Genomic DNA, 23,803 nt, shown 5'->3' with positions numbered 1-23,803 from the left:
TATACCTTTCCAATATCCTCGTGGGCTATAGTAAATTTTATCCATTATTAATTAATATTGATGTTTCTTTTAATACGACTCATGACTATCGTTGAATCGCATAATCATTTTGGCATAAAAAATGCCACCTGTAGTAGCAGTATAGGTATATAAATCCAGCTCCAGTGGAGTTGTGGCAGAACCCCCATTACCTATACTACTCATGTAGTCGCCTCTTACGACAAGCATACTCCCCTTTTATGACAAGTATTGGTTACTGAAGACCAGTTCTACCCCGGACCTTCCATAATAAATAAACATTTATTCAAGAATTAACAATAAGATGCAAGTCAGGTCGCAGAAGGCCTCGAATCGCCTTTGTGTATATAGGTACAGCCAGCCTTCTAGAAACTGTTCCACTCCGAAACGTCCCGAACGGTCAAGTCTGTTATGTTTGCAAACAGAGGAGGTAACTCTAATCATACTTCCTGTTAAATTGGGCTACTATAGCGTTCGACATTTTACGAGTATTCCAGTCAATTGCTGCCATTCACAATCACTACAAATAAACTGGCAACAATCCCCACCGACACATAAAGCTTTCAATGACAATGTTAGAGGATGTTTCCAATGCCACTGTCAGCACTATTTCAGTCTGGACTAGACAAGCGACTGAAAGCATTAGCACCGATTCCAGTCATCCACACAGTAACACATGGAGAACTGAGTCACAGAATTGTCTGGTTTTTGTTAAATTAATATTCCATCAAATTGATGGCAGGCTGTTAATAAATGAGCCTTGACCTGAATAACCAGTGACTGATGTCATGAGCATATTCCCATGTCATCCGGTATAATGGAGCGGCGGTCAGGTGGCCTAGTGGTTAAAGTGTCCGCTCATAACGCCGAAGATGCGGGTTCGATTCCAGACATGGGTACAATGTGTGAAGCCCTTTTCTGGTGTCCCCGCTGTGATATTGCTTGAATATTGCCAAAAGTGGTGAAAAACAACTCACTAGTATAATGACACGCAATCAACCAAGTTAGGGATCCTGACTATCACGTGAGTGTGTGAATGATGTCTACAATAGCAGTCAGCAATATTCCACCTGATATCAGTGTCAAGCAAACAAGGTGACAGGTTTACATGAAAAATGATTTAATGCAGGAATTATGCAATCTGAATTGAAACAACAATCTATCAAACTGTGATAATAACCAATATATAAATACACAAGAAAGCTGGTAAAACTTTCTTTATAATGTGAAAATGGCTTTCAACAAAACCATGAAACATTATTCAAGTATTATTTTTAATTTCTTCACTTGAAATGGTATAAAATGAAATAAAACAACCTCTTTCTTGCACCATGCATATATTCACAGGTGAAGGAACTGGACTTTTCTCCTCTAAGATGTTGTTTGTTTGTTGTTTATCGCTGCACTCAGCAATATTCCAGCTATATGACGGCAATCTATAAAAAAATCAAGCCTGGACCAGACAATCCAGTGATTGATATCATGAGCATTGATCCGCTCAAATGAACTTCGATGACATGCATCAACCAAGTCAGCGAGCCTGATCACCTGATCCTGTTAGTCGCCTCTTACGACAAGCATAACGTCCTCTTGAAAGCTCTCAATTCAATCATTAAAATCAAATATTGGTGCTCGATACAGCTACACAAAATGATTATAGTGAGATTGTCCTCAACCATGCTTGATTTATGAATAAAAAAAGAGAGAGTGAGTGAGTTTATTGCTACCCGACCACCCTCCCCACTCTCATAAGGTTGTGAAACCTGTGTATGATGTGACGGACAGATGAAGGAGCAGATTAACCACCGGGTGAATCTCGGTGCAGGTAGAGGATGCAACCGTGCCCCACCACCTCATCACAGTCTTGTTCATCTTGGTATTCCAGGTTTGCTATGTAGTGCTATCAATGTCCATAAATGCCTTGTTAGTGATACAGTGGCATGATGTACTGGTCCTGCTTGACTCCACTGGAAGCCTTACAGTGTCACTTGTCTGTCAACTTCATCAGCCCACAGACCATCAACATCATCAAAAGCCATCAGTAGATCATCAACAGACCAACAGATCATCAAAAGCCATCAGTAGATCATCAACAGACCATCAAAAGCCATCAGTAGATCATCAACAGATCATCAAAAGCCATCAGTAGATCATCAACAGACCAACAGATCATCAAAAGCCATCAGTAGATCATCAACAGACCATCAAAAGCCATCAGTAGATCATCAACAGACCATCTACAGATCATCAACAGCCATCAGTAGGTCATCAACAGACCAACAGATCATCTACAGATCATCAACAACCATCAGATCATCAACAGACCAACAGATCATCAACAGCCATCAACAGATCATTAACAGCCATCCCATCAACAGATGATGACAACATCTCACATATACATCCTAGACTGCAATTGTCACTGGAGATGTCACCATTACATTCTACAGATTCTAGAAATGGTTTATACGTCTTTTACATTTCTCAACATCTGTTTTGTTGTCATAACATATCCAGTCAGTTTCCATAGCAACTATCATGTCTGCTCTGGCTCCACAACCTTCAGACACTCGTCAGCGAATTCGGTGAAAATCGGTTCCTTCATGGCTTCCTCCATGAGTTTGCCAGGATTGTCAGCGCCCACCAGTGCCGACATCATCACACGTAAATGGGGATTCTGTAGGAGCGTCTTCAGTTCCCCAGACTCTTCTGCACAGAAGATAAAAAACACCACGGTAATTCCAAAACCATCTTTCACAAAGAAGCTATAATTCTTAACAGTCAGTTTGGGGGCAAAAATGATAACCCTGACATACTTTCCAAATGAAATACAAAATTCATTGAAACAAAGGTCGCAGGGGGTCATCTACACCTTTTCAGAGGCTGATATTCGGCCCAAAATCTGCAGCAAATGTCATCAGCAATTCCTAAATATGACAAGTACATCTCCCAATTCATGCAGTAACTGGTTGAATAGTTTTGTAGAGGTAACCTGGAATTCACTGATAACAGGAAGGGGAAGACGGTTTAATGCAAAGTCTTATATTATTTCAATGAGTGAGTGAGTGAGAGGCTTTATGCCGCTTTATGCCGCTTTCAGCAATATTCCAGCAATATGTACCCATGTAGGACTCGAAATCCATCAACAGTGAATTCATACAGACGGTTTAATGTGGAGTCTTGTATTATTGCAGTGAGTGAGTGAGTGAGTGAGTGAGTGAGTGAGTGAGCGAGCATGCGAGAGGCTTTATGCCGCTTCCAGCAATATTCCATCAATATGTACCCATGTGGGGAATCGAACTCCATCAACAGTGACTATATACAACTGTGAACGTAAAATTGCCTTATATTGAAGCAATGTACAGAGTACACAGCCTCAAGGCTGCAGGAGGAATATTGCAGTTTGTGCACTGAGCACTGGTAGCCCTCTTGCAGGCCATGTCTTGAATCTGATTAGACATAGCTACTACTTTGCAAATCATTGGTATGTCTTCCCGGGAGATGGAGGAACGTAGTGTATACACCAGGTTAGTTGGTTGGTTTCTTGTTTAACGCTGCACCCAGCAATATTCCAGCTATATGATGGTGGTCTGTAAATAAAGGACCAGACAATCCAGTGATTAATATCATGAGCATCGGTCCATGCAATTGGGATTGATGGCATGCATCAACCAAGTCAGTGAGCCTGACTGCCCGATCCTGTTAGTCGCCTCTTACGACAAGCATAGTCACCTTTTACGGCAAGCATGGGTTGCTGAAGACCTATTCTACCCCGGATCTTCACTGGCTGTATACACCAGGTACAATTATGCACTGCAATCATCAGAACAAGAAGAATTAACAACGAACTTGAAATATTGTTTTGGACACACGATACCTAGTTTCTCCAGCAGGTGTCGCTCCACTTTGTCTTCCGTTGTCTCAAGCTCCACGTCTGACAGCTCACCCTCCTCTGTAACCATGGTAACAAACATCTGTAGTTGATGTTTCAAGGTTAACATGTTAAAGGAGCTCTTATATTAAAAGGTGAAGTGAGATGAAATTGGGTTTAACACTGTGTTCAAGATAACTGCACTTATACAGCGACAAGCATGCACACGTGTGAGTGAGTGAGTGAGTGAGTGAGTGAGTGAGTGAGTGAGTGAGTGAGTGAGTGAGTGAGTGAGTGAGTGAGTGAGTGAGTGAGTGAGCTTGTACTAGTCCGGACTAATGCCGATCTGATATTGCTAGCCCACTGAGATACCATGACACAGTTCAACATGTATAACCCACTCAGACACTGTATACTGACACCGAGCCGTAAAGCTGAATGCCAGACATTGTAACAACAAGTACCATCTTTTAATGCCTTTCAGTATGAGTGAGTGAGTGAGTGAGTTTGATTTTACGCCGATTTTAGCAACATTCAAGCAATATCACGGTGGTGGACACCAGAAATGGGCTTCACAAATTGTACCCATGTCGAGAATCGAACCCGGGTTTTCGGCACGATGAGCGAACACTTCAACCACTAGGCTACCCGACCGCCCCCTTTTGTTATGCAACGGCTGGGGATTGAACCCTGGACCTTTCACTCTCCGGTAGAAGCCCTACCCTCAGACCACAGAGGCGTTCCTCTTATATGGCGATAGTGTAATGATGTGACAACACAGTATACAAAGGCCACAATACAATACATGGATTTTATAAAACCCCTGTTTCATGATACATGTGATACATTACATTACAAGTTAAATTGATGTAAAAACTTGTGAAAATTAACAGGTTTGATAAGGCACAAGGAATCTGTTCAACAACCAGCTGACTCTGATTCTCTAGTATTTTCCGGTTTGCTATAATTAGCATAACATTCGCAGTTCCCTCTAGCTTACCTATGTTGCTTCCCTACAATATCCAATCTTTGTTGTCTAAAATTCAAAGTAGTATGATAATGATTCACTGTTTGTGATTCAACTGCTAGGAGAAAAAATATCAACTTATGATATAATAGTTGTTGTTTTACGCCGCACTCGGCAATATTCCAGCTATATGACGTTGGTCTGTAAATAATCGAGTCTGGACCAGACAATCCAGTGATTGACATCATGAGCATCGATCCACACAATTGGGATCAATGACATGCTTCAACCAAGTCAGCGAGCCTGACCACCCAATCAGGTTAGTCGCCTCTTACGACAAGCATCGTCGCCTTTTACTGCAAGCATGGGTTGCTGAAGACATATTCTACCCTGGATCTTCATATGTATCGCGAAACAGGGGTTGTAAATCGATATATTGTATTGTGGACCTTGTATACACTACGATACAATACTGTATTGTCACATTGTCACACTACCACCATAATGAACAATGCTGACTGACATCTGCAAGAAGGGAATGAGAACTACAACAGGCAGAAAGCATAAAACAGGAAGTGTGAACCTTCCTGCTTGGGGAATTGTCATCATGACGTGTACTCGGATATATCCTCTATACCTTTCTGTTCTTGAATTCTTTCTTTCTCTAATGTCTCAGATCCTGAATCCTTTCTGCTTGCATCCTTTGTCACACAGGTTTCTGAAATGTAGAGATTAGGCTACAACAATATAGAGTAAGGGAGTGTTGGAGTAACTGAAGCAGGGAGTGATGATGTGGATGGGGTCTGTCGCCTCAATTAACAGTATTTCAGCAATTTCAGTAAGAGTGAGTGAGTTGGGTTTAACCCAGCTTTAAACAGTATTCCAGTTATACACAGTCATGTCAGCTTAAAGTGGGAGGAAACCTGAGGTGATGCAGGTCTTAGACCTTCACCACTTTGGTGAAACCCACGAGGAAGGACATGTTCTGACAAACCGAGAAACATATTCGGGGGAACGAGGATAAGAAACCACACACTTAAAATTTATGGTGTGCCCAAGGGGCGTAACTCTGCACAGCAAATTGTGATGCCTCAGACAACTGGGGCAGCTAGTCCTGCACCATGACTGGAATAAATTTATAAAACAATCTAGAAACGTATAAAAAAGCAAGTCTAGCAAGCTCTAGCTAGCTCTACACAACAATCAGCATAGGGAATTTTTTTCTTCATATGTTTAGAGTAGGGTAGGGTATTATGTGACAAGAGATTTCAAAGACTAAATGTTAGTCTAGTTGGTTGGTTGGTTTGTTGTTTAACGCCGCAATCAAAAATATTCCAGCTATATGATGGCGGTCTGTAAATAATCGAAACTGGACCAGACAATCCAGTGATTGATATCATGAGCATCGATCCACGCAATTGGGATCGATGGCATGCATCAACCAAGTCAGCGAGCCTGACCACCTGATCCCGTTAGTCGCCTTTTACTTATTTACAGACCGCTGTCATATTGCTGAGTATGGAGTTAGACAACAAATAAACAAATAAAAATAAAAACTTCACCACATACAGTGACAGTTGATCTCACTCATGTCCAATGCAGTACACCTTTGAGTCCTACGCCTCTGGCTGCCCTAATATATGTTACAACGTTCATCTTAACTAATTGCAAAGACCTTGATTTTCCATTATTTAATCTGATTGGAAAATGCTTAGATTTCTCAGGAATTATGGTAATCCAATATTTTGTAATATTTGAACCATGTTTCATAATTTGACCTTAAGCGACCTTGACCCCTTACCAGTTGCTGCTTAATTACATACCTTTGTGCTGCTTGTAACACTGGACTGAGCAGCTGCAGAGATAGAAAAAGGAAACATAATAAAACCACGAGACACATTGCAACTTAAGGTGGTAGAAAATTACATAGGTCATAAACGCTTTCCTGTTTGAATCTAAGGTATGGTGCTGGCAACCAAGAATCAGTGTATCCTGGGGCAGATAAGAGATGTATCTTTGAAATCATACATCTGGACAACAAAAGGTTTTGAATAGCTTAACCTTGTAAGTCAACAACTCATATATGACAATTATTGTCTTTGTCACTATCCAATTTCAATGAGCCTGATAAGTCATGTTGCTGTATTTTCTCTATTAAACACTGGGCCTCAAATATTTGCCGCCTTCGAACAGATGCCAGTGTCTCGAATAAATGCCTGGCCTTGATTAATTGCCTGCAAGTGTTTATACACAGAATTCTTCATCTTCCTGAGGCAAGGGAGTTAACTGACTATAGAGGTCCGGTTTCCAGCCTTGCCGAACTAGGCTGGAATTATGGAGTTCTATTTTGGCTGGACTAATGAGTCTATGCAAAGACAAATGAAAATCGCGAAAGGAAATCGACATCTGGTTCGTAAAATGCTGTTCAGATTTCAGTTTAGTGTCAACAATAGTTTCCAAAGCTTTTCATGTTTTTAATCAAGTTGCTGTCCTGATTTGATGCACTTAAGTAAGACCTGTTTTATTACAAAATGGATCTTGATTATTGATCAGATCGTCTTCACTAGGTGATGCCATTTTATTTGAAACATTGCAAGTGATATGAGAGTTGGAATCTGACTGGTCAATCGGAGGAACATAAAAGGGACATAATCGTAAAAGCCAGTGGTGGCGCTACATTCGAGCCTTGAAATTCCAGCCTAGCTTGGCAATGGTGGAAACTGGACTTTTATAGTCAGTTAACTCTCTTGCCTCGGATATGGGAATTCTCCCGATTACTATCTTTGCGATTAGGCCTCGGGGGTAAAGAGTGTCTCAAAGAAATATGCGCCAGGGCATTTAATCGAGGAAATACAGTAATGTCAATTATGTTGTGCCTAAATGCTTTCTTTGAATAAATCGATATGAAAGAAGAATGGAAACTTCTGTTTGTCACTGCATATAATGACTTACTATTTGAGGACACACTGAGGACACTTGTACTTGGCTGCCCCTTCAGTACAAACTTCACACCGTGCCTGCATGTTGTGGGAGGCTGTCTGGAGCTGTGTGTATCACCTGGAGATGAATTATCCAGTACCCTTTATCTGAAATGAATCATAAAGATGACAAAGAGAGATAGAAATGAACCTTGAAGGTGTACTATATCTTATAGCCTCTATGATGGTAACATCTACCACAGCAGAAGACTGACATTCTACTTGCCCTCAGCAGAACTGGTCTTCAGTAACCCATGCTTGTCATAAAAGGGGAGTATGCTTGTCGTAAGAGGCGACTAATGGGATCGGGTGGTCAGGCTCGCTGACTTGGTTGATGCATGTTATCATATCCAGTTGCATGGATCGATGCTCATGATGTCAATCACTGGATTGTCTGGTCCAGACTCGATTTTTAACAGGACGCTGTCATATAGCTGGAATACTGCTGTGTGCGACGCTTAACAACAAACAAATCAATATAACATGTGCAGTCAACTCTCAATAAAACCAAAAAGAATCTAACTGATAATCTCTCGATATAACACATCCAATCCAATTTTGAAACAACATGTCAATATAACCAGTCTCCTTTCTATGCAATATGTCCAGTGCCGTATGATATGATGAGTGAGTGATGGAGTTACATTTAACACCATTTTGGACAGTATTCTAGTTATATCACGGCATGTCAGTTTAATGTGGGTGGAAGGGCTGAAGTGATGCAGGTCTCAGAGGTTTACCAATTTGGTGAAACGGGTATGGTGCAGAGTCTGCTGACAAAACCATGAAACATAATCAGACGAACTGAGATTCGAACGCATGATTATAGGTTTGTGATGTGTCCAGGGGAACCAACAAAGCAAATCGTGCAACCTTAGACAACTTGGTCACCTGTGACCCCAATTTTGACATAACAAATATTAACATGTGTTATTGTTTACTTTTGCAACAAGAAACATTCACGTGTTCAGTACTCTCTCTCGAGAAACATGTGTCCAGACCATTTGATTGGCCAAATAACATGTCCAGTCCTCTATCAATATAACATGTCCTGTCTAATTTTGAAATAACAATTTAATATCAATAGGACCAGTTTCCTAACGAGATCTAGCCTATGTAAACAGCTGAAAACATGTCCAATCCAATCTTAATTTCGAGATTTATCAAATATGTAGCCTACAAGTCCAGTCCTCACTCTATATAACACGTCCGTCATAACTTCTCAGTAGGCGTACGATATATGTATTTTGTGATATTTGATGACCACCTTTCACATTACCTATTCGTAAACATATATTTATCATCCTCTAGTAAAAACTTACCCCGTTTTCTATCGACACGTGCGCTTGTTTAGAGCAAGCGCGATGTCCTACTGAATTAAAAGTTGCGTGCGAGTATCCATTGTGTAAATTAAGAATATGGTTTATCCATTGTGGCTGTGAACAATTACTACATTATATTATGAACTGTCCTGTAAAATTATTATTTTTTGCTTTACAAAAAATAATTTAATGACATGCTTACTTCGTTATAATCTGACTTGGACATACCGGAAATGGGCACGCTACCACTTGCAAGCTCCCAACACCGCCTTTGCCACGCAACGAAAAGGAATTTAGGATATTTCGACACTGTGTTGATTTACAAGATTTATTGTTTACCTCCCAAAACTAGGAATGTAGTCTAAAAATGTCACGTAAAAGCACAGAATTTGTCAGTGTACTTATTTCCGATTCAAATAACGGAAAGATTTTGTTAGTGAACAATGAAGACAAGGGTTTGTGGCTGCCAACAACTGAGAGGCACAAAAAGGAAACTCTGAAATCCGTTGCTCTGCACTTGGCTGAAGAGGTACGCTTTCATGACTCACAACAAAAGATCGTCTGCATGAAATGCACACGCTATACTGACGCTTACATGTCACACTGAAAAAAAGATTAATTTTACTTGTCCATTACTGGGATTTGTTTATATTGAAATGTATTTCTTAGGTTTATCACAAAACATCAAAGAAACAATTTCAAGGAAGTAAACCGATTCAGTGTCATCATTAAAAATTGATTCAGGACATCATTTTAAGGAAAGTTTCTTAGAAACTTTGTGTAAAAAAAGTGTCTGCAGTTTATTTTCCTGTAGATCTGTTATTTACAATATTTTCTTATTCTTAATGTGACAGGACGTTGACCGTTCCGAAGCTTTGTTTATAAACAGTAACCAATAACCCCCAAGCTTACTTGGCTCTGTTAGCTTTATTCTGTTTCTGCTATTTCGAGAGATGAGTGAATCAAAACTCAAATTCTGCTTCATACCAGTAGGTAATGACTTCAGCAATACAATTCAGCCACATTCTGAAAGAAAACAAATCCTCGATAAAAGGCGTGACCTCCATTACCTCATCATTAAACTTCCACCGCGATCGAGTGACGTCACCAATTGTCAAACGCGTGATTGGTTCAGTACTTTAGCGGGGTTTCCATGAATGAACAGACATGTTTTTGCATACATTTCCCAACATAATTCTTGCAGGTCGGCATTAAAACTCAAAAAGTAGTTGAAAGTTTGAAACCTATTCACAAAATATGAATGTTAGTCAAATTATAGTGTTCACACACATTTTACTCTTCCTTTTATCATGACACAGGCACCACTATTCTGAATGATGACGGAATGTTCTGACAGGTGTACAGTGTAACCCAATGTTGACCGGCCTGAATGTGTGCACTCTGTAAGGGGCAGCTTTGATGACGTCACACCTCTCTTTATAACGACAAATCAATATCAAATATGGCTGTTCGAATGATAGATATACTATAACTACTGTGACAGTGAGATGCAGTATAGCGTTACCCATCAAAGCGACCATATCGCTAGCTCTACATGGGGCTTCGATGACAGGGTGGGCTGGGACGGTACACCAACTGTGCGATCCTATACATATCACCATACCTTGGTCACGGTCCCATATGTATCACAATACTTGCATGTACTCTTATCTGTGGTGTGTAAGCAATCTTTTTGGTAGTCAGGTAGGCCAAATACCTGGCCAAATTTCTGCTTTGAAAACACTGGCTTCTAATCTAATCAAACCCGGCAATAGTATTTTGTAACTCATCTAAAAAAAACCCACAAGCTTTCTCTCCAATTTGTCCCTAAAAAAAGAAGGATGTCATCTGTGGGATGACTCCACGCCCTGCTACACAAGAAGTAACACAAGAGATGAATGTAGAACACTTTCCATTTATGCTCTTTCAAAGGTTATTGCAATTAACAGAGAAAATGTGTCTGAAAGTTGTCTAGCATTTGTCATATTGCTGCCATTTTGAAAACACTCCATAGCTTGCCTCCCTAGCCTTGTGATTACAAGGAGTATGGTGATTTAAGTGTGATAATAACATACCTTGTAATTTGAAGGCTTCACTTACATCTGAAGGCAAAGGGGCCAATAAAGAATTACTCCCCTTTGAGGAATGGTTATATATACCGTCTTTTCGCGCATGTCAAATAAACGTCAAAACATCCAGTAAACTGAGTGCAGTGTTAGAAGTTACATGCACCTTGAAATCTTGTGTTGTGTCTGGCTCTGCTTATAGTGAGTGAGTTGGGTTAAACGCCGCTTTTAACATTATTTCAGTTATATCACGGCGTGTCAGCTTAATGTGGGAGGAAAGCCCGAAGTGATGCAGGTCTCAGACGTTTACCAGTTCAGTGAAACCTGCGAGCATGCGTATGGTGCTGACAACCCTAGAAACATAATCGGGGCGAACCAGGATTCAAACCCACAATCATAGGTTTCTGGCGTGCCCAAGGGGCGCAACTCTGCACAGCGAATCGCGGCGCCTTAGACTGGGCCACTGTGCCCCCGGCCCTGCTTATAAGGGCTGAATCGGAATCATACACTACTCTGTACAGTGAACGATTTCAGTATAGTTATGATGATAGATCCTTGATCATACATTGTTTCAAAATTTATGAATGTAAAAGCAGGTTTAGAATTTTGATTTTTTTTCTCACTAATCTGCGAATATTATCTGCTACAGAGTTGTTATTGGTAAAATGGGAACTGTCAAAACTCCTACTTGACTAGCAGACTTACGTTAAATTCGGAATCATAAAAGTATGTATCATCAATGGTTCGATAACATGGGGAACGAGACATTCTGTATAATGTAGCATTACAGAAAGTTCTTGTTTAGGTAATCATAGTAGTCCTTGATGGTTTTGTCTGTTTCAGGTATGTGGACAAAGGATCGCTTTGAAAGGCGTATTACGCACCAACATCACAAGATTCTCTCACCGACCATCATCTACACATGTCATCTTTCTTACATCACCCCTCACAAGCATAGACCAGGTTAGGAGAACATATGGAATTTTGTCAGATACGATTGAAATTCTGCATGTGTTTACTACAGATATGTCATGGAGTGTTCTTGCTCTGAGACAAGTAGCAATAGGCATGAAAGGAAAGTTTCATTCTTTTATCACATTTTTTTATATGACATTCTTCTACAGTATAACAAATTTGAAAATAACATTCAGGACATTTTGGATGACGGTCGGTGTCCAAGAAAATGAGTGAGTGAGTTAGGTTTAACGCCGCTTTTAACAGTATTCCAGTTATATCACGGCGTGTAAGCTTAATGTGGGAGGAAAGCCCGAAATGATGCAGGTCTCAGACGTTTACCACTTCGGTGAAACCCACGAGCATGGGTATGGTGCTGACAACCCTAGAAACATAATCGGGGCGAACCCACAATCATAGGTTTCTGGCGTGCCCAAGGGGCGCAACTCTGCACAGCGAATCGCGGCATCTTAGATGACTGGGCCCCCCGTGCCCCCCCAAGAAAATGAACCAATCTGAAGCCCTTGTCATGTGTCAGAGATATGTGATCAGCGTTAGAAATTGGCACTACTCCTGTAGCCCTCGTCAAACTGCCCAATGGTTAAGGTATCATAAGGATTATTAGAAATTTGCCCTTTATAAGGCTTTTTCTACTTGTTATCATTATAAGGACTAGTGGACTAAAAATGTTAGTTTCTACCCCTGGTGATAAATTTTATTGCATCCTCCATGTTTGGGTTTCTGTGATAAAAAAACATGAATGAGAATCTGAATAGAAACAATTGAACCACTTTTGTCTCTATCATTTGCTAATATTCTTCATCATGTACATGAAGGGGCGATGGGGTAGCCTAGTGGTTAAAGCGTTTGCTCGTCACGCTGAAGACCCGTGTTCGTTTCCTGACATGGGTACAATGTGTGAAGCCCATTTCTGGTGTCCACGCCGTGATATTACTCGAATATTGCTTAAACCGGCGTAAAACCATAACACTCATTCGCTCATGTACATGATGTAAAAAACAATATACAAAGCAGCAACATTATTAAATGATGGCTTAATTTACTCAATGACTCTGCAACATGATCGACTACATGCCTTATGACCATATTTGTCATCCATTGTCAGTCATGTGAGGTTTTATTTATTTAGCCGAAACAGATTCATTAACTGGACTGATATCATATGAAAATAATCAATGATCACAGATTTTATGATTTCATTCAATGAACCAATCAATGTATGATGAAATCAATTAATTACAACACCAGTGACAACCAATTATTCTGTAAACATAAGGATGTTAGATGGTCTGTATTCTGTATTTTCTGTTGAAACATAAATTTTGTTGTATTTTCAGTATCCAGACACCTCAGTATGGTTATCAGAGAGGGACATGGAGGAGCAGATGGCGCCAGGAGTCGAGCCGGGGATTTTAGGATTTGAACCACTCCGGCTCATTCAGCAACTCAAAGAAGGTGAGACATTTTTTTTCAGGACATGGCAGATTTTGTTGAAATATTATCATGATTATTCAGGGAGTAACCTGGGTTATTTATTTTGGTGGTCCAAGTTAGTTGGGGTCCCAGATTAAATATGGTGGTCCAAAGCTATAAAATTGGGGTCGTGGAGAAATGTTAAAAATTTGATACTGTTCTGTATCATTGTGCATGCTCAGATGCTGTTAGTTTAAAATAGATATGGAGTGCTAGCGCTGTAGGGTCATGAAGCATTACAAAATAAAAGCTGGCTGATTGCATTGTACTGTTAGAAGGAGCCTACATTAACCATAGGACTTAAACACAAACTTGTTGATAGTGTTGTACTGCCTCACGTAAGCCTGAATGCAAAAACATTGTTTCTCAATAAGTATCATACTGGAATTGAAGTATGACAATATTTAATGATATGTCAGGAGGCATGTCTTGACACCTCTCAGGAGTTCTCTAGGATTTCAAACAAAGAGCCCTTGTCAGGCAAAATGGGAAAAAAGTGTGATATCGTTCAAAATTTATTATTTTATGTTCCCATTTTAAAAAAATCTGAAGACTTGGGAAATTATTAATTCCAATTGGGAATTGTTTGTGTCATTTGCTGAAGAGGGCTAGATTAATCCCTGATCTCTTCTTTAATGTGAATGTGCGAGACAGTGTCAACTGTTCCAGTCACGATGTAGCTGCAGACCATTATTTCTTCCACTCACACACTATCATCTTTGCAAGCATTTATCAACCATAGATTTTCTGCGACAGTCTGCGATTTTATCTGTTAGTCACAATATCCAACTCCTGTAATATTACATTAAGTAATACGTTACCACTGTTATACCGAGGCTGTTGTCTCCCACAACTGCTGCTATAGCGAAATCTACCACAGAGATCTCAATTACCTCATGCAGCACGTGCGTAGCCACCTAGCTGCCATGTGACACCCTTCACTCTTGTCTCTTTCGTCTGCTAAGCAAGACGTGTTTTTTCTCCTGCTGAAGCGTTCCTGAAGATTTGGTGATATTTATTATAGTTTATTCTCTAATAAACTGTGCTTTTATGGGGCGTTGCGGTAGCTACGCTTGGTTATAATTTTCCCGCCAAACGGAAAATTTTTCCCGCCCTTTTTTCTATATACTTGCGGGGTTCGCGTATGCACGTTGTGTTTTACGTTTCCCCTGTTCTTGTATGTTTTGGGGGTTAACATAACTTATTTCTTTAATAAAAGTTATATGTGTATGTTATATGTTCACATTGCTCGTTTATTTTCTTGTGAAAATGCTCGTTTGTGAATCATTGTGGTGCGTGCGTTGTAACCATGTTTTGTTCTTTGTTTATAGCAAACAATCAATGTCTGACATGGATATGTCCCCAGTATCCACCCCCTCTACCCCTGCTCCTCGGAGTTGTGGGGTGTGCAGAAAGTTTTTGTCGTCCCGGGATCCCCACGATCGTTGCCCGCGGTGCAGGGTTCCTTGCGGGGACACCCGGTGCACCCTGTGCGAAGGTCTGGGGCCTGCGGAGTTTGAGCGGTACCGGCTGTACGTACAGTCCGTCTCCACCCCTGTGGTGGCTGGTTCGTCCGGTCGGGGTCCCCGTGCGGGTACCACCTCCTCGGCTGCGGCGGATCCCCTTGCGGCCCTCTGGCTGTCTGGGGATTCCGTCGCCGCATTGTTGTCGAAACTTGTGGACTCCAAGCTGGCGGCCTTATCGCAAGATAGGCCGCTGGCTGTTCCGTCCCCAGCCTCTTCGGTGGCCGCGGGTTCGGACGCGGGGTCCACCGGTACGGCGGCGGCTGCCGTGGTTACCTGTCCTTCCCCCGAACCGTTGCTTCCGCTATCGGTTAAGGACCGCGTGGCCATGGTGTATGACCTCTTCGAGGACATGCCAAAGCCCCTGCCGATACCGCGGGGAATCCACGGTTCCGTGGGTTCCTCCGAGGTATACGACGAGACATCTGACAAGGCTTTCCCGGCATCAACCTTTCTGCGCGGGATTAAGCCTTCTTTGGAGAAGGCCTTCACGGCTGCCTCCGGTTGGGGTCTCCCGTTACCTCCCCCGTCGTGGAGAAAAGGGTCTTTCCCAGTACATGACCTTGCCTTTCCCGAGGCTGGTCCTTCTGCGGAAGCCCATGTGGAGCGTTTGGGGGTCCGTGCCCCACCGGTTGCCACGGTACCACAAGGTACCTTGCAACAGCTGGACACCCTCGCTCGACACTCCATGCTGGCATTGTCTCACGGAGACACATACCTGGCTGCAGCGGCCAGTCTGGTCAAAGGTTCTCCCACGGACCGAGACCAGCGCATTTACAACTGCTTGCTCGGTTTGAATGCTTCCCTGGAGTACGTTGCCGGGGCTTCGGCCTTTGTTTCCGGCACGTGCCATTTTCTTCGGCGCCAGTCGTATCTGGCTGCTTCAGGGTTGGACGCTGCCAATCAGGAGGTGCTCCTTTCGCAGCCTTGGTCTGCTCGGACCCTGTTTAATAACAAGATCCCTGGGGTTCTGAAGGAACAACAGGCCGCTGTGTCTGCCGATGCCTCTCGGCACACACTGGATCTTGTGGGGTCCTTGCATAGGCGCCTGGGTGCCGCTCCGAAGCGGAGCGCGCCCCAGGATGCTGCGTCCGGCAGGCCTAAGGGGTCGGGTACTTCTTCCTCCGGGAAGAAGCCCCGCTCTGAGGGCTCCGGTAAGGGTTCTCAGCAGCCCTTTCGCGGGAAGAAGGGGAACTGGGGGAAGCCCAAGTCGTCTAAGGACGGCAAGGGCCCCTCCAGGTGACTCTCATTGGAGGGGTTCGTATGCCGACAGCGCCAACTTCGGTTGGCCCGTAGGCGAACCCGAGTCACTTGGCCCTGGACAGTTGCGCCTGCCGCAGCCCGTCCGGCCCCCCTCTCTGTCCCCAGTGGGAGCCAGACTCCAGACTTATTGGGAGAATTGGGAACAAGTGTTCGACGACCCGTGGGTGGTCAACACGATTCGGTACGGCTATCGGCTCGATCTCAAAGCGAATCCGCCGCTCACCGTTGCCCCGTCGGCAGGTTTCTATTCGGAAACCGATCTTCCCTTCCTCGCCGATGCCATCGGCAGGTTGGTGGAGAAGAGGGCAGTTCGGGAGTTAGCTCTACCAGAAATAACACCGGGGTTTTACTCCAGGATATTTCTCGTTCCCAAGAAGGACAGTGCCGAACTCAGAATGATTCACAACTTGAAATCGTTCAACGAGTTCTACCTGCGCAAGCCGCCCAAGTTCAGAATGTTGAGCTTGACGGACCTGAAAGCACTGATCATGCCGGCCGACTGGCTAGCTTCGATCGACCTGAAGGATGCTTATCTGCATGTTCCGATTCACTCGGATCATCACAAGTATCTCAGGTTTGTCTTTCAAGGCAGGCACTACGAGTGGGTTGTACTCCCATTCGGTCTTTCATCCGCTCCCTGGCTGTTCACCCGGTTAACCACCCCCATAGTGGGGTTCCTCCACCGGAGGGGTGTCCGGTACTTCGCGTACCTGGACGACTCGCTAGTAGCAAATCGAATGACGGACACCCTGTCACGCCATCTCGTTTTCGCACGTCGGCTCTTGGAGCAATTGGGGTGGATTGTCAATCTCCCCAAGAGCGAGTTAACCCCTTCTCAGAACTTGCAGTTCATCGGAGGTCGGTTCAACACGGTGTCCCATCGCCTATTTGTCCCCCCAGACCGGTGGCACAAAATTCAGGCGATGATTGCCAAAGTCTTAGCGGTGCAACAGACTGTTCACTTTTGGGAACAGCTGTTAGGGCTACTTGTATCAGCCCAGGACTGCACCGAACGGGGTCGTCTCCAACTCCGCCCGCTGCAACGGTTTTTAATCCAGTTGTTAGCAACGGAGGTGAACAGTGCGACCGTCGCCCTCCCGGATCGGCTCCGACCGCATCTGGAGTGGTGGACGCTCCCTTACAATGTCTTATCAGGAGTCTCTATGCGGCCCTACCGGGCCACGTTGAACCTGTATACAGACGCCTCTCTAGTGGGCTGGGGCGCCCATCTAGAGGGGGAGGTGAGCTCGGGGCTGTGGTGCGTAGACGAACTAGGTCTTCACATCAATTGTCTCGAGTTCAAGGCAGTGATCAACGCAGTCAATCACTGGAAGCATCGTCTCGTCGACGCCCGGCTCATGCTGGCGACCGACAACACGACGGTAGTGTCCTATGTGAACAAACTGGGGGGAACCCACAGTCACTCGCTACTCGATCTCACGTTCGAGTTTTACGCTCTGGTGGACAGTGTCCCGTGCCAGATACGCGCCCGTCACATCCCAGGTGTGCGGAACGTACTGGCCGATGCTCTATCGAGGCCTCAGGATCCGAGCCCCACAGAGTGGATGCTGAACCCAGTAGTGTTTCAGTGGCTGTGCGAACGTTTGGGTCGTCCGATGGTCGACCTGTTCGCAACACGGTTCAACAATCAACTCCCGTTGTTTGTATCACCAGTCCCGGACCCGAGGGCCATCGATCACGATGCTCTCGCGTTAGACTGGACGGGCTTGGACGCTTATGCTTACCCGCCGACAGCGTTGATACCACACATTCTAAGCCGGCTTCGAGGAGTTCGCTGTCGAATGTTACTGATCGCGCCCATGTGGCCGAACAGATCGTGGTACCCCGACTTGCTGACCCAGGTCACGCAGTCGCCACTTCCACTGCCTGTGAGACCGGATCTCTTGATCCACCCTCACACCCGTCAGCTTCATCCAAACGCAGGGCAGTTCAATCTGCACGCGTGGATGTTGTCACCGAGCGTCTGAGGAGTAAGGGTTTTTCTCGCCGGGCGTCTCGGGCATACGTTAGTATGCATCGTGATTCTACCCAGAAGGTGTATAATGCACGTTGGGTTATTTTCACGAAGTGGTGTTGTAAACATCACATTCATTCGCCAGATAAGGTATCTGTGCAGGATATTGCTCGTTTCATGTCTCACTTGCGAGAGACCCGGAAACTCTCCGGGGGTTCCATTGCCAACTATGTTTCGTCCGTTGCTACGGTACGGGACGTTGCTATGGGTACCAGTCTCTCCAAAGAGCCGGTGATACGGGGTATTATCAAGGGTTTCAAACAGCACGATCTTAAGAAGGGCCGCCTTCGGGCACCGGCCTGGGATCTTTCCCTAGTGTTGCAATCACTTACGGAAGCTCCGTATGAACCCTTGCATAGTGCTTCGTTCCGGCATGTGACTTGGAAAACAGCATTTCTCCTCTCCTTTGCCACGGCGGCACGTGTATCCGAAATTCATGCACTCGATGTCGCCAAGGTACGATTCGATAGGGGTGACGAAGGAGCGGTCCGCCTGGGCCTGCTCATGGGCTTCGTCGCCAAGAATCAGAGAGTCGGGCAAACGGAGAGAGAATTCACTGTAAGATCCCTCAAAGAAATCTTACATCCTGCTGATACTGAGGACAGAGCGCTGTGTCCGGTTAGGGCCCTTAAGTATTATCTTAAGGCTTCGAATGAACGTAGACAAGGGCGTGACCGTCTGTTCATATCGTGTAACCCTAATCGCACGGTTGACATAACTCGCAACTCGATTGCGTTGTGGCTTCGTTCTGTCATCAATCTGGCGTACCGGTCTCGGGGGTTACCGGTAGCGGGGTCAAACCCGCACGAGATCAGGGCGCTAGCGGCAACATTTGCCCTACACTCGAATATCTCTGTTCACAGAATATTACGAGGTTGTTACTGGCGTTCTGACTCGGTTTTTGCCAATCATTACCTCAGAAAGGTTTCTGATGAAGACGTGGAGGGGGTGCACCGTCTTGGGCCGCTGATCGCGGCACAAGCGGTCATCTAGGGGGTGTGTCCAGCGCAATTCCAAACTCCGCAGTCGTCAGTCCTTGCACGGTGGTCAATCTGGGTCGTCTCCAATGTTCCCACGCCGTGGGTACAGGAGTGGGGGTCCTGCAAACCAGCGCACTCACACCACAGGTGAGGCGGCTTTTTGTGTGTTTTATCCTTATTTGTATTTTGACAATTATTCATTTAATTGTCTGTCGTGTATTCCAACCTTGTGATACCTGCTTACGAATACTGGGATTAGGTCACGCGCCTAATGCATACTTTAAGTAGGCTTGCTCTGGGATATACGGTCTGAAGGAAATTAATTTCCCTCTTTTCGACTGTTTAACCTGATCTAAGATTAAGCTCACGCGGATACAGTGTTCTCATCCGCTGCGGCGATGAAATACCTATCCAGTGGGGCCGTTTGGAGTCACCAATCGTTTTGGCAATGACGATTGAGCCTTACGGTATGCGCTTGACAGTGCTTTGGTATTCCTATAGGGTAACGCCTAGCTAGGTGCATGCGCATCGAGTGCTTCCGCCTTGGTGTTTACTTCCGCTGGTCGGAAGGAACGCTAGCAGTCAGGATTCGGGTTGTCGGTGCTCCCCACCGCCTACTGTGGTAGTCAGCCTCGGTATAACAGTGGTAACGTATTACTTAATGTAATTTGTAGAATTTTCCTATTCGGAATATTCTATAAGTAATACGTTACCACTGGGCTGCTGCCCGCCCGTCCGTCCCCCGAGCACTTGCTCTCGCAGGAGACAAGAGTGAAGGGTGTCACATGGCAGCTAGGTGGCTACGCACGTGCTGCATGAGGTAATTGAGATCTCTGTGGTAGATTTCGCTATAGCAGCAGTTGTGGGAGACAACAGCCTCGGTATAACAGTGGTAACGTATTACTTATAGAATATTCCGAATAGGAAAATTCTACAAATCCTTTCTGTTTTGAAACTCAGATAATAATTGTTTCTTTTTTTGTTTGTTTGTTGTTTAATGCCACACTCAGCAATATTTCAGCTATATGATGGCGGTCTGTAAATAATCGAGACAATCCATGGATTGATATCATGAGCATCAATCCACGCAATTGGGATACGATTTCATGTATCAACCAAGGCAGCGAGCCTGACCACCCGATCCCGTTAGTCGCCTTTTATGAAAAGCATATTCCCCTTTTATGTCAAGCATGGGTTGCTGTAGACCTATTCTATCCCGGATCTTCACAGGTCTAGATATGTTAGTAATAAACTATGGTGATAGTGTTGCCAAGAGACACGTTCTGGCTAGCTGACGCAACAATTTATGGCACAGACTGTATAAATGAGAATTCCATGGTTTACAAAATGACACAAAAATAAATGTTAACAGAATCATTTCCCTGTTTCAGATAGCTGCCCTGTAGGGAGCTTGGTGGAGAGTGGTGTGGAGTATGTTGACGGAGGGAATGGCTCGTCACTCACGCCACAGGAGACTCTGGTCAAGTCGGCCAAGCTAGCCAAGAAAGGTCTGTGTGGAGTGTATGCTCATCCTTGATTTTCCAGTGTGCTACTTCTGCAATGTGTTATGATAAGTACCCTGGACCCATTTGATTTACCAAAGTTGAAATTCTTGACCATCATTAGACGTTATGGAGCATGTAAGTTTTCTACTGTTGTCTAAACATTACAGAGCCTGTAAGTGATCTTTTACTATCTAAATTACAGATCAAGACATGCTGTTTGAAGAGTTTATCGACTTCTGTCACCCAAGCCATTCAATGAACTTCATGACGTTTGAGAGATACATCACCACTAAAGGATTGAAGGGAGGCAAACCTCTGCCACTGTTCAGGTAGCTCTTCACAGATTTAGCTAGCTGTAGCCCCAGCGCTTTGCTGTGCACCGTTGTTTCATGTAGAGATTGAGGGTTTGGCATTCTAGATTTGGATCCCATTGCCCCGTTCCACCGCGATCTTAGCTCTTGGCATGGTTGTAAAGGCTTGAAAAGGCCTTGAATTTTAAGGTCCCTCTTGCAAAGCCTTGATATCATTTTAGTGTCAACCTTGAAAAGCATTGAAAATCCCCCAAATAGGTTGAAAGCCTTGAATTTGTACAAAATGACATATACAGTAAAATACGTTTATAACAAACACGCTTAAAAACAAACTGACAGATATTATGAACCATATTTTTGGTTCTTGCAATTTGCTGTATATAACAAATTACGGTTATAACGAACTAAAATTAGTGGTCCATTAGAGTTTGTTATGACCGTAGTTTACTGTACTTGTTTTTACAGAATCAACATTTTTGGCTTTATTTATGTTATTTGTTGGTTGTGAAAATAAATCTTGTGGATCTGGGCCCATATTTGCATCTCACAGTTGCTCTGATTACGTTTCTTGGTGCCTCAGCATCATACCAGTGCCTGTGGGTTTCACCACAGTGGCAAACATCTAATACCTGCATCCTTTTGGGTTTTCCTTCCAAGGTTCAGGTTTAAATGAATTAATATTACTGAAATACTGCTCAAGGCTCTGATAAACCCAACTCACTCACTCACTCACCCTGATAGTGTTAAGATTTAAGAATTGATGATTGGTTTGAAAAAGAAATCAATGATTGATTTAGGATCAATCATACGACATTTCCTCTGTATTCACCATGTGTAAATAACAATAGATGAAATAGCCAAACTGTGAAATGTGCTAAATCATTTGTTACTATGTCATGTATTATTCTGCAACACAAATACCAAATCTACTTGGGCAATTTGCAACAGGCCTTGAAACTTTGTCTTGACTGACTCTTGTGTTTTTATACATGTTATACTTAATTCATTCCCACCCCCCATAAATTCATTAACATGATTAAAGTGAACTAATATTATTTGAAAATGATTGATTACAAACTTAGTTAATTAATTCTTCAGTTGGTCATGTTGGAAACTGCAAACAGTCAATGTTTGTCCAAGAGGCTTAATTTAACTCCAGTTTTGTTTCAGCCATGTAAAACTGGCTTGTAGTTGCTGATAATGGAACAAAGAAAGAGAAAAAGTCGTAGTTTTAAGTTATTGGATTAAATGCAATGCTATAATCATGATAATGCCTCCGAGTTTAAGAAAGTATTTGAAAAAATATTCCTAATTTCAAACAATTTTTCTTGTTAGCTTCAATGAGTACTTTTTTCAAAGTACTAGATAAATACCTGGTCTTCTACAATACAACTTGTTTGTATCAGCCTCTGTCCCAACAGATAGTTGTTTCATAACGTGTGATGATAACACTATATCCTCGCAGAGCATTTGACATCCACAAGAAGAACTACCTGACGTTCAAGGAGCTCTTGTTGGGGCTGGCATGTATGGAGCCGTGCACACAGCATGGTGGCATGCCGGCCGAGGCCCGTTGTAGATACATCTTCAGATACTATGATACCAACAGTGACAACTTCCTGCAGTTTGATGAGTTCAAGTGAGTAAATCCTGGGATTCCAGGCAGGATAGGTCCTCAGTACACTGTGCCATTGTATTTTCCTGGTACCCCATTACTTTCTGTAGGTCATCAGCACCCGATACTTGTTGTAGGTTGTCAGCACCCAGGGCTTGTTGTAGGTCGTCAGCACTGACCTACTTGTTGTAGGTCGTCAGTACTGACCTACTTGTTGTAGGTCGTCAGCACTGACCTACTTGTTGTAGGTCATCAGCACCTTATGCTTGTAAATCCTCAGCACCCAGTGCTTGTTGTAGGTCATCAGTACCAGATACTTGTTGTAGGTCCTCAGCACCTTATGCTTGTAGGTCCTCAGGACCCAATGCTTGTAGGTCGTCAGCACCAGATAATTGTTGTAGGTCATCAGCACCTTATGCTTGTTGTAGGTCATCAGCACCCAATGCTTGTTGTAGGTCGTATGCACCTGATACTTGTTGTAGGTCGTCAGCACCCGATACTTGTTGTAGGTCGTCAGCACCAGATACTTGTTGTAGGTCATCAGCACCCAATGTTTGTTGTAGGTCGTCAGCACAAGGGCTTGTTGTAGGTCATCAGCACCTGATGCTTCTTGTAGGTCATCAGCACCCAATGCTTGTAGCACCTGATGCTTGTAGGTCGTCAGCACCTGATGCTTGTAGGTCGACAGCACCCAATGTCTGCTATAGGTCATCAGCACCCTATGCCTGTAGGTTGTCATTGACGACCACCCGATGCTTGTTGTAGGTCCTTTGTACCCAATGCTAGTGATAACTTATGAACCATCTAAGAGCCAGAAATATCAGAAACAATACACTAGTCGTGTATAAACAAATATGAGAGAAAGACCATGTGCAGCATGCAAACAACTGACATCAGTTGG

At 43.7% G+C, this 23,803-nt stretch overlaps 2 protein-coding genes across 3 annotated transcripts in view; one reads left to right on the top strand and one right to left on the bottom strand.

Moving 5' to 3' along the window:
* Positions 1-1,863: 1,863 nt before the first annotated feature.
* LOC139455604 (zinc finger HIT domain-containing protein 3-like) lies at positions 1,864-9,417 on the bottom strand. Of its 2 annotated transcripts, none has more exons than XM_071237156.1 (6): positions 9,385-9,417; positions 7,809-7,942; positions 6,680-6,711; positions 5,494-5,574; positions 3,896-3,970; positions 1,864-2,727 (listed from the first exon to the last, which is right to left on the bottom strand). In XM_071237156.1, exons 2-6 carry the CDS (start codon positions 7,877-7,879, stop codon positions 2,555-2,557), a joined length of 432 nt encoding a protein of 143 aa, XP_071093257.1. In that variant the 5' UTR covers positions 7,880-7,942; positions 9,385-9,417; the 3' UTR covers positions 1,864-2,554. The 2 variants fall into 2 exon arrangements, with proteins under 2 accessions (XP_071093257.1, XP_071093256.1); XM_071237155.1 differs by lacking the exon at positions 9,385-9,417 and adding an exon at positions 9,157-9,177.
* A 56-nt stretch (positions 9,418-9,473) lies between these two features.
* The window catches only part of LOC139456342 (uncharacterized), a 30,284-nt gene continuing 15,954 nt past the window's right edge, over positions 9,474-23,803 (top strand). Inside the window, exons 1-6 of the mRNA XM_071237987.1 lie at positions 9,474-9,685; positions 12,066-12,185; positions 13,535-13,652; positions 20,863-20,979; positions 21,179-21,305; positions 22,753-22,926. Of these exons, the coding sequence (XP_071094088.1) occupies positions 9,524-9,685; positions 12,066-12,185; positions 13,535-13,652; positions 20,863-20,979; positions 21,179-21,305; positions 22,753-22,926 (818 nt within the window). The 5' untranslated portion in view covers positions 9,474-9,523. The remainder of the gene's footprint in view (positions 9,686-12,065; positions 12,186-13,534; positions 13,653-20,862; positions 20,980-21,178; positions 21,306-22,752; positions 22,927-23,803) is intronic.

The sequence above is a fragment of the Haliotis cracherodii genome, unplaced genomic scaffold (assembly GCF_022045235.1).
Source record: "Haliotis cracherodii isolate W230 unplaced genomic scaffold, xgHalCrac1.p SCAF_11, whole genome shotgun sequence".
Taxonomy (NCBI): Eukaryota; Metazoa; Mollusca; class Gastropoda; order Lepetellida; family Haliotidae; genus Haliotis; species Haliotis cracherodii.
This window is presented reverse-complemented; position numbering and strand designations above follow the sequence as displayed.